General features: G+C 39.7%; 1 protein-coding gene across 1 annotated transcript in view; it reads left to right on the forward strand.

Moving 5' to 3' along the window:
* xpo4 (exportin 4) overlaps positions 1-13,040 on the forward strand; it is a 56,936-nt gene that overhangs the window by 28,909 nt on the left and 14,987 nt on the right. The window contains exons 8-10 of the mRNA XM_032568672.1: positions 5,430-5,587; positions 11,576-11,750; positions 12,789-12,965. Of these exons, the coding sequence (XP_032424563.1) occupies positions 5,430-5,587; positions 11,576-11,750; positions 12,789-12,965 (510 nt within the window). The remainder of the gene's footprint in view (positions 1-5,429; positions 5,588-11,575; positions 11,751-12,788; positions 12,966-13,040) is intronic.

Below are 13,040 nucleotides of genomic sequence, written 5' to 3' on the forward strand. Positions count from 1 at the left end.
CAAATCAGTTGTCTACATTACTACTGTGTAATTTCCATGTCTCTTACTGTTTTAATTAGATATGCAAACAATTAATCAACTTACGATTGTTGATTATCTCTTAATGACGTATTAGATTAAAATTAGTTCCAATCAATTAACTAATAACGTCCACTTAGACCTTCTTTTAGTGTTGTAGTTTGGCTGCCATCCAGAAGAGGGCCTTGATGGTCACCCTTAAGCGGAACCAGTCAATACAGAAATAAAGATGGCGGGGCCATACCAGAATAGGAACAGAGTCTGGTGTGGGATGCAAAATGCACTTTATGAGGTTCTGTTTAGAAACAAACACAAACAAGCTCATTAAGTTTCGCATTAATGAGCTTGTTGAGATCAATCCACTCTAGATTAACTCATTAGTTGATGACTTGCATCCCTAGTTTGAATCTAAAGAATTACATTATTATGTTTTTGTCTTGTCGCAATACAATAATTCAAAGCATGTAAAATGCATAGGCAACTTTGATTTAATTTGTATTCTCCAAAGCTACAAAAACTCTTAAGATTATATGTAGGCCTGCCACAATAACAGATTTTGCTGGATGATAAATTGACCCAGTAATTATTGAAATAAGCTATAAAATTGAGACCACTTCCAAGTAATATATTGATGATGGCATAATAATGCAGGTTTTTTCTCTCAGAGACCAGTAAACTTTAATTTAGTGAAGAACTCTTAACACTGGAACTGGACAATTCTTTAAATATCCAAAATAAAACACAACAGACAAAAGACTATAAATAAATCACAAATTAAAACCACACACAACTGAAACATTAAATAAAATGGGTTGTGTAAACTCTGTAAAGGAAAATGTCCTTCAGAATATATGAGTCATCAAAATGGGAATTATTGAGCTCATTTTGATTATTTGCTCCCAAATCCAAAATGAAGCGTGGACAAGAGCTCCATAACTACTGCTTTGATTATTGACCAGCTAACATCTGTTCCTTCAGCAGCAGATATCCACAGAGGATAGAAATCCTTCTACTTGCTCACGGTGGAGCTGGATTCAGCCAGTGGCATCTCCATTATTCCCTTGCTGGGTTCTTCTTTTCCTTTTCACAAACTGATAAAGCTGTAGTTAATCCAGTGAGCTGACATTCCCTGAAGGTGTAATGTCAGACTTTCTTCTCACAAAACCTTCCTGATGCCTCCAGCACAGACGTTGGTGACAGGCTTCTTAACTTGCAACAATCAAAGAATCGATCTTTCTTATTTGGAATAAATTACATGGAGCGACTTCAGCCCCGCAGAAAATCTGCATGTGAGAAATACATGAGCTTTAAGTCACATGACAAGCCTCATCATGGATTATACAGAACCTTCTTGTCAAATCCACATTAGCCAGAATCTACCTGGGTTTAGGTCTCCGCTGCGACAGGTGTGGCACTCAAATATGTTTTGGACCTTATTCAGGAGGCCTTTCACTTCCTGAATAAGGTCACTGACCTTAAACTGACCCTTCACTCTCCAGAAGAGTAGTCAAGATACAAAAACTTTGACCTCAACAAAAAGACTAAGAGGGAAATAATAAGTCATACTCTGTATTTTAGATGTTAGGCATCAACGTTGTTTTAGTAGGATGAGGTTCTTTATAAAATGTACACAGTGTATTCATCACAGGCTCTGCGTTTTGTAAGTTTATTTTTGAAAAGTAAAGCGGGTATAGAGTTTTCTTTAATGTTTAGCTGCAGCCGCTACTTCCTTTACTGAAAACAGAAGAGTAAAGTTGACCTTTCACCCCTCAGTTTTTTGAGTTTAATAGAATATGGAAAAGTTTTTCCACACTTTTGTAATGGAAACGCCTTCAAACGGCTGTACTGCATAAGGATGCACCGATCCATTTAGTTTCACTTCCGATCCCGATAACTGAGGTTTGGTATCGGCTGATATGGATCCGACACAGAAAAACATTGCTGAATAGACTTGAGACATTTATATTTTAAAAACACCGGCATAAATGTACAGAATTACAAATTTATCCGATAACTCTGCACCAGTACGCCACACATAAATAGCTCCGTAAGTTTGGTCAAACATGTAAAAGCTTTCATTTGTCCAGTCAGTGCAATCAGGAGGATAACAGCCAATGTAAAATAAATGATAAAGACGCTGAAACTGACAAAGATAATTGGTTGACTGCTTTGGTCAAACATGTAACAAACTTTCTTTCAAATGGTTCAGAAAGTGCAATTAGGAATTCTAAATATGATGTAAAATAAATAATAAAGCATGACATCACTCAGGGCTTAAAATACAGAATTAGACTGAATAGATCTGCCCTTAAGGAGCGGGCACATCGTCAACGACACACAATCTAGGTTATTATTATTTTTTCAATATCAGGATTGATGCAGATAATAATTTTGGATCGGTGCATCTCTACTGCCGATACCAAACTGAATTGAAGGACTCACTGTGTGTGGAACTCTTTTTGGTTTTGTTCATATTGATATATTCCTAATTCTTCCTTCCATCCCACCTCGCGCCTGCAGAAATACCCGCGCAGCATTCAGCGTGTCTAACTATAGGCAAACTCAAGGCGACTGACATTACTGGCGTGGTATGGCTCGTTCACTGGAGCAGCTGCTTTTCCAGAGCTGGCGCTGTTCAATCTGTTGGCCTTGTGCTGCTCTCCCACTCCTCCCTCTCGCTTTCTTTCTCACTTACTCACCAGTTTACCCCCACATCCTCCCCTTCCTCGTCTCCTCCTCCTCCTGCCGAGTTCTTCCAGAGGATGACTTCACGCTCTGGAAGAGAGCGGCAGCACTGGAGGCTACAGCTTGGCGGCTAGAACACGCTAGCATCCCGAGCGCCGTGGCTCGCTACCAAGCGGGCAACGGGGCGGCACAGCTGGAGATCAGAAAGCGGAGAGAGGGGGAGGAAGAGTGTGGGAACGAAGCAGGGAAGAATCCAGCGGGGATTGAGTGAGAAAGAGGAGGAGAAGGGGTGAAGAAAAAAAAAAAGAAAAGAAAAAAAGACGGGGAGGATGAAAGTTTGAGTGCTCCAGTGATGGTTTTGTGTGCGAGGCACCGGCTGAAGATGCAGGCACTCTGGATTTATTAGGATGACAGTTCAGGACGCAAAGGAAGAAGCAGGGGGGGAAAAAAGGAAGGAAAGAACTGGCTGATTCGCTGGAGCTCCGCACATCTGCACGGAGCCGCCAGTGGAAACACATGTTGCTGTGATGACTCGCCGCGGTGCTGTTGCTGCCCCCGCCGCGCTCCGTCCCGAGCTTCTCCCCCTGCTGCCGGAGTCTGACGGCTCGACGCGGATCAATCCCGGGATCAGACGCTTGATGCCATGAGACCGTGTCAGGCGGCGGTCTCTCTGTCTGTCTCTCTCTCTCTCTCGTCGGGACTTGAATCTTTTCCGCTCAGGAGTTTAATTGAGGCAATCTGAAGCGGTCGATTGGAGACGACAGGGTCACGCTGAAGTCGGAGTAGCTGGATATTTTTTGTTTGTTGTTTTTTGTTGCACCAGTGAGTATTTATGCTGCTCAACTTTGGTTGGATCGGATTCACCTCCACTACGGCTTTTTCTACTTGTGGAGGTTTGCCTTGCAGAGCTAAATATTGTCGGGTGTCGAGGTTAAAATGTAGTCGGAGCACAATTCACGTTAAATAAAACTTTCACTCACCTTTAGATCCTTTCCACAAAGAGTAAGGAGAAGAGTTTAGGAAATAAAAATCAAAGAGCTTTTTACATTTTTAAAATTGCAATTGTGTTAAGGGGTAAAGTAAATCTTTTCCTTTTAAGCTTCTTTTTCTAACAACCTTTTCAGCAGCAGCTAAAAACGTAGCAAACAGTGGCCACGTCATTTCCTCTTCACACTCAATAAATGTTGGGCTTTAATTTAGTAAATTCCTCACTTTTCTCGCATTTAGTGAAAATCAATTTGGTGACAATTCACAACAAATGTCGTCTTTACCAAAATTGTCTTTTCACTTCAAACGTACAAAAGTTACAGTTAATCTCAGTTATCAAACGGCGCATTAAGCGCAGATCATTATTGAAATTTGTTTAATAGGTTTCTAAGGAAACCCGGCAGATTGCATTGAGGAATTGTATCTTTATATAAACTCTCACATAAAATCTAGTGAGCGTTAAAGAATGTATTAAATAAAAGTAAAGCTTGATGTTGGTTTTTAGTACAAGGGAGGTGCGAAGTTTGGTTGCAGTGAATTGTTGCCATATCTGTTGACTTTCTTCACTGAGGTGGTTAAATAAAATGAAAAATAGCAGAATGGTTTGTTGTTGGCAAAATGCTTAAGTATTGTAAGGTGTTGAACTTTTGTAAGTTGAACAAATAAACAATTTTAGCATTAATGTAATGTAGAATACTCAGCTTCTAAATTAAGGCTTTTATTATTTCCATCAAGTCACATATGTCAAAACAACATTTCTGCAAGGAATCGACCATTTGCTAAAAACGGGAATTAGAATCTGAACTCTTTAAAACAAGAACAAGCATCAAACTCATAAACACCCCAACCTTGTGTTGAAGTGTGTTTTAAGAGTTGTCAGCAGGACTCTGTCCTCTCTCAGCTTTGTCCTGGTGCTGCTCGGCCCAGTTTAAGACTCATGCCGGATTTGCTGTAAAGTTTCGCTGCAGTAGATCTGTCATAGCTTCTGCTATTAGCATTTGTCCTCACCACTGTCTCCAGAGATGTTTGAAATTAGCGTTTGTTTGTGTTTTTAGCTCTTTTTGACATGTTTTTTTTTTTTTTTTGCTTAGGTTTGAACTGAGATTATTTTGTTGCCATAAAACAAAATACAGAGAGGAGAATGTTGTGTTTTATAACTAAAAAAAATATTTGGCAGTCTCAGTAAATTGATTGGAAATAAGCCGTTTGGTTTGCTGTCTGCAGCTAAACCTGTCACAGTAACCAGTTAATCAATTAATCACATGATGAATTAAAATAAAGTCAATAATTTCCATTCTGATGAATAATATTTGTAATGAAGGCCAATTTTGTTTACAGACTTCATAATCTGTCTTATCTGTGGTTTTGGTTGTGCTTTTTATTTATTGTGTTTTTGGTTGTTTATATATTTTAATATATATTATCATTATTTCCAGTTTCAGTGATAAGTTTTGTTTACAAAATGAAAATGTATTGATCTTTGAGAGGGAAAAACAATATATTACTTCAGAATGGTTGCAAAACAACAATATCACCATTTATCACAATCATTTCTGGGACAATTTATCGTCCAACAAAATGTATCGTGACACTTCGTGACCAGCCAGTTACATTCTGTACATTAAAAAATAACCAACATTTTATATTTGGTCTGTACCTTTGCGCATCTAATTTTCCCATCTGTTTCTTAAAGAACGAGATCAGTCTGAGAAAGACGCGTCTGTCTGTCTGTCCTGCAGATTCACAGGAAGATCCGGGAGGACTCGGACATGGCCCAGGACTCCCTGCAGTGCCTGGCCCAGCTGGCCTCCATGCACGGGCCCGTCTTCCCAGACGAGAGCGCCCAGGTGTCCTACCTGGCTCACCTGGTGGAAGGCCTGCTCAGTATGATCAACGGGTGAGTGCGAGCTTTCTGTCGCCGTTAACCTGGAAGTCACATTATTGGCTTACATGCTTTACGTGACGCTTTTGAGCAGAATTTGCTTCTCAGACGGTTTAAAGTCCGTTTTAATGAAAGTCCCAGTGTTGTGCTTTTGCTTTGCGGAGACGCACCATAACGTTGTGTTGCATTGGATAGATAATATTCTCTCTCTGACGGTGGCTGAAGCTTCAAACATTTTGATTTTCGTCAAATATTTCAGAAAGCCTGTGTAACCAGTAGTGATGGGACTCGGTTAAGATATTCCATCAGGTTGATTGCTGGATCTGTATTTAATCGTTTTTTTAATGAAAACTGTTGCAATATTTTCAATAAAAAATGCTGGTAAATTATTACATGAATAGACACATGAGCTCAACAATATTGTTTTTTTTATCTGTTATTTAGATTATCATTCATAAACTTCTGTGAAAAAATCCTTCTATAGAAATGTGGACGCCGACATTAGCTACATGTTTAGCATTGAAATGCTATTTTAGCCTTGAATAGCTTCGCTGATAGGCTAACTGCCTTTAGCTCAATAATAGACTTTTCCAGCATCCAATCAGACTTTTGAAGCAAAACTTAGCTCAGAGAAGCAGCTTCGTCATCCATCGCTGGTGTTTGCGGACGTCACTTGTGCGTCAGATTTAGGGGCGTACTAGAAACTCTTAAATGGAAAGGTTCCTGCCGGAACCTATGTATGTTTAAAAGAAAAAGATTAATTTCATTAAAAATATTAAGACTTTAATGCATTAATGTCCCAGCCCTGGACATCAGTAATCACATGGACTAAACTAATTTGCTCTCTGTTATCAAAACTATCAAAGCCCTTCTAAACCAACAACAAGCAAGCAGATTTAAATTTTATTTTATTTTTTCATTTAAATGAAGAAAAGAAATCACATTTAGTTTACTTTAACCAGTTGATACAGTTAAACCTAAGGTTATACACACCCTTGGCATTTAATAAGACAATATAAAAGGAGAATACATGTTATAAAATAATTGTCTTAGCTTCCCTGGATAGAGCCTTGTGAACCAAATCAAAAACCGGAGCTGCTACTTGGCCTTCTCACTATAATATCTGATTTTGCCAAAGTATTTTTGATCTGAAATGTAGTTGGGATTATTTTTTATTAAATCATGTATTAATATTATTTTTTGATCAATCTCTTGCCTTAGTTTTTCTAAAATGTTGCTGAAATGGGATTAAAGTTGGGCCGCTTTATGACAGTTTGGGAACTTTTTTTATTTTGTCATCTATACGAAATGTTGAATGCATACTTAGATTTAGATCAGTTTTAGTTCACGTTTAAGCCACAGGTGTGTGTGTGTGTGTGGGTGTGTGTGGGTGTGTGTGTGTGTGTGTGTGTGTGCGTGTGGGGGTGTGTGTGTGTGTGTGTGTGTGTGTGTGTGTGTGTGTGGGTTGCAGTTGCTGCTGATCCTCGGGAGCAAATCGTCACCTGGCTTTTTTTTCTTCTTCTTCTTCATTTTTCACTTTTATTACTTTCATGATTTCCTCTGACATTTTGACAAGTCGTCCACTTTTTTCTCGTCAAAAGCCACAACACTGACAGGTGTAGCTTAAGTACTGACCTGCAGGGACTAATTGAAAGCTGAAAGTGAAAGCAGCCGCCCTGTGAAGACGGGCGCCGCTGCAGCAGCCAGCCTGAGCCGCTGAACCCTGAATTAACTTTTCTCTCTAATGCCTGATGCTTTTAGCTTAATAGCCTTCCTTTTATTGTTTTCCACCATTAAACCTTCAACAATCACATTAAAGAGCTAGGGAGCTGCAGAACGCCATTATTCAATAATTACTTCAGTCTTGAAGGCAGCTCGGAGCCTGAGAGATAAAGGTTGCAGCTACTGCTTTGTGTTGCTTTTCAATTTGTCTCGGTTTGTTTTGGGAAGGTTTGAACGCAGTGTGCTAAAGATGCTCACAGCCCTCAGTTCTTATCTTTGAGCAGACGTGCTGGATTTTTTTTTTTTTTCTTCCACATTTCGTGTTTAAATTCGGAGACTCAACAAGCGACGGAGGCCAACGTCAACAGTAGGACGCTGCGTGTTGAACCATTTCAGCTTTATTTACAGGAAGTAATTGCTTGTTGAGTCTCAGTTTTAATGCCCCCTCATTGCATCATGGGAACCTGTCTTCCAGCTTGGTAACAAATTGAGTACGTAGCGTAGCCAGTGGCTTATGCTTCCCAGATGTGTCTGAAACCGCATTCATGCCGTGGTGGATCAAATTATTATCCTCATGCTTCTTTTTTTTTTTCAAATAAAACAGGATTAAAACGCCACACTTGCTTTCCTTTAAACACGGGCGAATTGTGTGTTTTTATATCCACCGGTTGTCCTCTAATTGAACACCAAGCTGCCAGAGCCTGTAATAAAACCGAGGGGGCTTGTCTCTCAGATTTGCCTGGAGCTCTGAATTGATGATGGAGCTCCGACTATTTTCAAGAGGTGAAAACACTTTGGTGTGTTTTCTGAGCTGTGGATTGCGTCAAGTGTTTGTTTGTCGAACTGTTATACAGTAAACGTGATTAAAGACAGCAGAGTTTTATAGTATTTACTCAAATGTAAAACGATTACATATGCAAGATGACTGCTTTTACTTGAAACACAAAACCAGCTGAAATGCTAACAGCAGCTGAGTTTCCGAAACAAACGTGTACAAAACTTTGTCGATGTTCCGCTAATGCTGAAAACAAAAACCCCACAATTTCGCAATTGTGGCGTTTCCGTCAAATAAGAAACGCAATTAAAATCACACATGAATACGTTTGTGATAAATCTTTAGAAAACATGCCGCACCGACATCCTCCAACTACTTCCTGTCATCGTCGTCTTCTTCGTGGTTTTTATCAGTGGTAAAATCTGGCTGTTGATCACGAGACTCATGTGATGTGAAGCTGTAGAAACAAAGTCGATTGTCTAAACCTGAGAGTTATATGTATATCAACCAAAGAGGCAGTCATGTGGAGCTGCATGAACACAAAGAAAAAGAGTCTGGACCTTGTTGATTGGAGGGAGAAAAAATCATTTTAAATTCTTAATGATAAATGTTGCGTTTGGCACAATATGTTAGAGCTTACATATTGGAGGCTTGCATTATTTTTGGTCCAGCCTGTCACCAATAAAGCCGAGAGTCGGTTGGTCTCAGTCCATCTCTGCTTCCATAAAATTGAGCTGGATGGAATTGGAAAAATGAATTGGCTGAATGGAAATGTGTCAGTTTCGATAAAGCTCACTAGATCTTAACTCCTCCTGCTCCTGTTCAGAAGCTTCAGGACTGGTTCTACATCTGAATACTAATAGTATCTGTTGGTGTCAGTAGACAGTGTAAACAGAATATAACTGTTCAAAATTAAAATGGAGAAAGGACTTCACGAAAAATCGCCTATTTTCTACCTTCGCAACACCAGTATTGCAAATAACTGCTTGGACTCATTAAATTTTAGCCAATTATAAAAATAAAAGCGCCGTCCAATTATGCTCCAAGTAGCAGTAATATGTTTTAGTATATCTTGCTGTTTAATGCAGCACAAAATGTTGAGATGTTCTGGTGAAACTAACTACAGCTAAGCAACTAAGTTGTATAATTTGCTGAAACAGAAATTGTGGATGGATGAAAAAAAATAAAATCTGTAACTGAATTTATTTTAATTATTTTTCATATCTGGTCCAATCATTTGCTGTCCTGGATCCATTTGCAAGAATCTAAAGTATTAATAAAGATATTAATGCTACACACTTTAGTATTTATTCTTTGTAAGTCATTGCAGCCTTCATCCACTTTATCGCATGCCGTCACTTGGCCCTAAATGACAGTAAGTCAGAGTATTTAAACGCTTCATTTGCCTTTCGATTTAAATTTCAGCCACAACAGAAGCCCATCTCTGAGCCGATGGTAACGTCAGTCTGCAGGTCCTGAATGTGAGCAGCGTTTCAAAGCACCTAACTCCAAGCTCAGTTCTTCTATTTATTTATTTATTTTTTTGCCTAGTTATTGGCTGCTTGTTTTAGTTCTTTTTAATAAAAAAGCTGTTTTATTTCTTAGCTATTAAGATTTGTAAAAGTGACAAAAAAAAAAATTAAGGGGATAATTAGATGCATTTGTTTCCATACAGTCTGTGAGAGATGTTGACGTTGTCTTTTCATTGAAAATAAGACGCTACGATTACTTGGCTCGATATAAATAACGTCCTCACACACCGGCTGAGAAAAGGGTCTTTTTCTCCTCTTCCTCTCTCTTTCTCTCTTCCCCGCTCCACTGCTATGTCTTTAATCACCTATTCTTGGAGCTTTTTTCCACTTGCCTCATCGGAAAGCCATGCAGAGAGGGACGGCCGATCCGCAGCGATTGAACAGTCCTGCACGCAATTTAGCTCCATCTGATAGGGTTTAGCAGGGCTCCTCACACAATGTAGCTCTTTCACTTGGGTAGAGCGGGAAGAGGAGCGGCGGCAGAAACAGACGCTTCATCTTCAGGTTTTTCATCAAAATCTCTTGGATCAGTTAGTCACGGTCTAAAAAAAAAAGTATAATAAACAAAGCACTCCTTCTTTTGTATATCACAACATTTATAAAAAAATCTGTTTTAATGAATAACTTAAATCAAATCAGATGTTGAAAAAAAACACTACAGATTCTACCTTTATTGGTTATTTCTGCACTAAAGTAAACCCCCAAATGAAAGCGTTATGAGTGAAAACTGAACGCATCCTGCCTCCCTACACTTAATTATAGAGAAAGTAACAGTCAGATGCTGCTAATCAAATGCAAAACTTTTAAAGGGCCAGTATTGTGTATTTTCCAGGCACAGTGTGACATTTCACAGTACAAACAACTGTTGCCTTCAGTTGTTATGAAATGCTATATATATATATATATCAAATATCAAAAGAAATTTTACTTCCTAAAGTGACGCCTTGAAATTGGGTCTCTGTCTCTTTAAAAACTCCTCCTCCTCCTGAAACTCGGCCTTCAGGAAGTCCTCACAGCCTCTCTCCTCTATTAACCCTTTAACAACGTTTTGCCAGCGTTGAGAAGTGGGTCTTTTAATGAGCTCAGCTGATGCTCAGATCCACCAGGTGTTTGCTAATTGCTGCTGGCTAGTCTGAAGGAGCCTGAGTGGGGGAATGGACGGAGGGGCGTCATGTGAGGTGGAACCTTGAAAACTGCAGCTCAGAGGAGGAGCTTTGTCCTTGAAGGCGGAGCTAGGTCCAACCAGGCTTTTAAGAACAGCTGAATGGTTGCCATGGAGATTAAAGGATTTCTGAAATATGAAACAAATCAAAGCTACGCTCCACGTATGTTTCTGATGAGGGAATAACATTGTAACATGATATCCATCCATCAAGGAGGCCCAACACAGAGACAGACATCATGCACACACACACCTAAGTAGAATTTAGAGAGACCTGGCAGTCACGTTGTTCTTGTTTTTGGACTGTGGGAGAACCTGTGAGAACTCACCCATGCACAGGGAAAACATGCAAACTCTGGGAATCGAACCCAGGAGCTTCTTGCTGCAAGGCAACAGTGCTGCCAACTGCACCACTGTTAACTGTAGAGTCAATGTTCCACGTTTGACTTTTTATTTTTACTGAAGCACAGATAAGATTGTGGGATGCAGCTGTGGGAACGTTTTCTGGGGTCAGGCCGCCTGCCAGTTTCAGTTTAAAGATGGATTTTTATATCTTCTTCTTCTTCTTTTGTCCCCAGTGGGCGAACTGGAAAACGACTCTGAAGTCTGTTTTTCCTCTGACCAAAGCAGACTTTTTTTTTTTTTTTGAAACCTTAAACCAAATAAAGACGGCTTGTTTTCCTCACATTTTCATTTTCCTTCCTCTAATAAAAACACAAGACGGGCATTTATTGGTGAACGAAACTCCCCTTGCGGATCGTTCCCAATGTTTACGTCTGAGTTTGAGACGGTGACGGTTTCTGCGTCCTCAGGATCGAGATCGAGGATTCGGAGGCGGTGGGCATCTCCAACATCATCTCCAACCTGATCACCATGTTCCCCCGGAGCGTTTTAACGGCGCTGCCCAGCGAGCTCTTCACCTCCTTCATCAACTGCCTCACACTCCTCACCTGCTCGTTTGGACGCAGCGCCGCCCTGGAGGAGGTGGTGAGTCGCGCCGCATTCAGCCCGCCTTCTCCCGAGGCAGACCTTTCGTCACATTGTGTTATACGTTTAAATGCACGTAGGTGTTGAACTCTTTGAGAAATAATCGCATTTCAATCAGGTTTTTTTCTAGGTTTGGAATGTGCCTGATTTCTGTTTAAGGGCCTTGAAAGTGCTTGAATTTACAGTCGAAGCCAGATATTTTTCTTCACTCAATACAAAGACACAAAAGTTTCAAAATAAAATCTCTTTTAAAAATTTTCTTGCTATATTGTCTGGCATTTAGCGAATTAAAATAATGTTGGTAATTATAACAAACCTAAAACAAGAGAAGTTTGGTCTGATTTTACTTTATGCAGTGAGAGAAAAACGTTTCTTTTAGGTAAATATCTGGTTTCAACTGTTTGTTTTTGAGCGTTTAATTTGAGCAAGGCCAAAATTTATTTAAATTGTTTTGATATAATGAATATTTTGCTCATTTAGCTAATTGGAATAGTATTGGTATGTATAGCTGAAATAAATGTTGCCTTCTATTTTATATATTCAAGTTATTGAAACTGGGAGATTAACTTTTGTTAGTGTTTAGTTTTAGTACTGGTCAGATGTAAAGGGTGTATGAGAGACGTTTCAAAACAAACAATTTTTGTTCCATTTTAATTTACTTTCATCTCTGCTGTAGAATGTAGTTACTATCACAAGACACGGTTAACAATAATAGTTGAGTAATTAATTACACAATGAAGTCGGTAAGTAATAAATGGTATCATATGATGGTGAATGAAAACTTTTTTTTTTTTCTTTACGTTTGTTTGAATTTTTCCTCCAAAGTGTGGAGCTGGAAAAGTTTGGAAACTTACCTTGACAAAGGCTTGGAAAGTGCTTGAATTTTACTGTGGGAAGAATGTACAAACCCTTAATACGCAATACTGATGATTTAAAATAAACAAAAACACTCAACCCGATCATTTTGGACCCATTGGTGTCAAATGTTTGCTGTGAATTTGACACCATGCCTGTTTGTCTGCTTGTTCCTCCTCCCAGCTGGATAAAGACGACATGGTTTACATGGAGGCGTACGACAAGCTGCTGGAGTCGTGGCTCACGCTCGTCCAGGACGAGGAACACTTTCCCCGCGGCTGCTTCGTCCAGCCCGCCATCCAGGTCTTCAACTCCTACATTCAGTGTCACCTGGCCGCTCCCGACGGCACGCGGAACCTGGTGAGACGACGTGACGTCCCCGAGAGCGATCCCGTTGATCCGATTCCTTCCTCTTTTTTTTTTTTTTTAAATCTT

This window comes from Xiphophorus hellerii, chromosome 7, assembly GCF_003331165.1.
Source record: "Xiphophorus hellerii strain 12219 chromosome 7, Xiphophorus_hellerii-4.1, whole genome shotgun sequence".
Classification (NCBI taxonomy): Eukaryota; Metazoa; Chordata; class Actinopteri; order Cyprinodontiformes; family Poeciliidae; genus Xiphophorus; species Xiphophorus hellerii.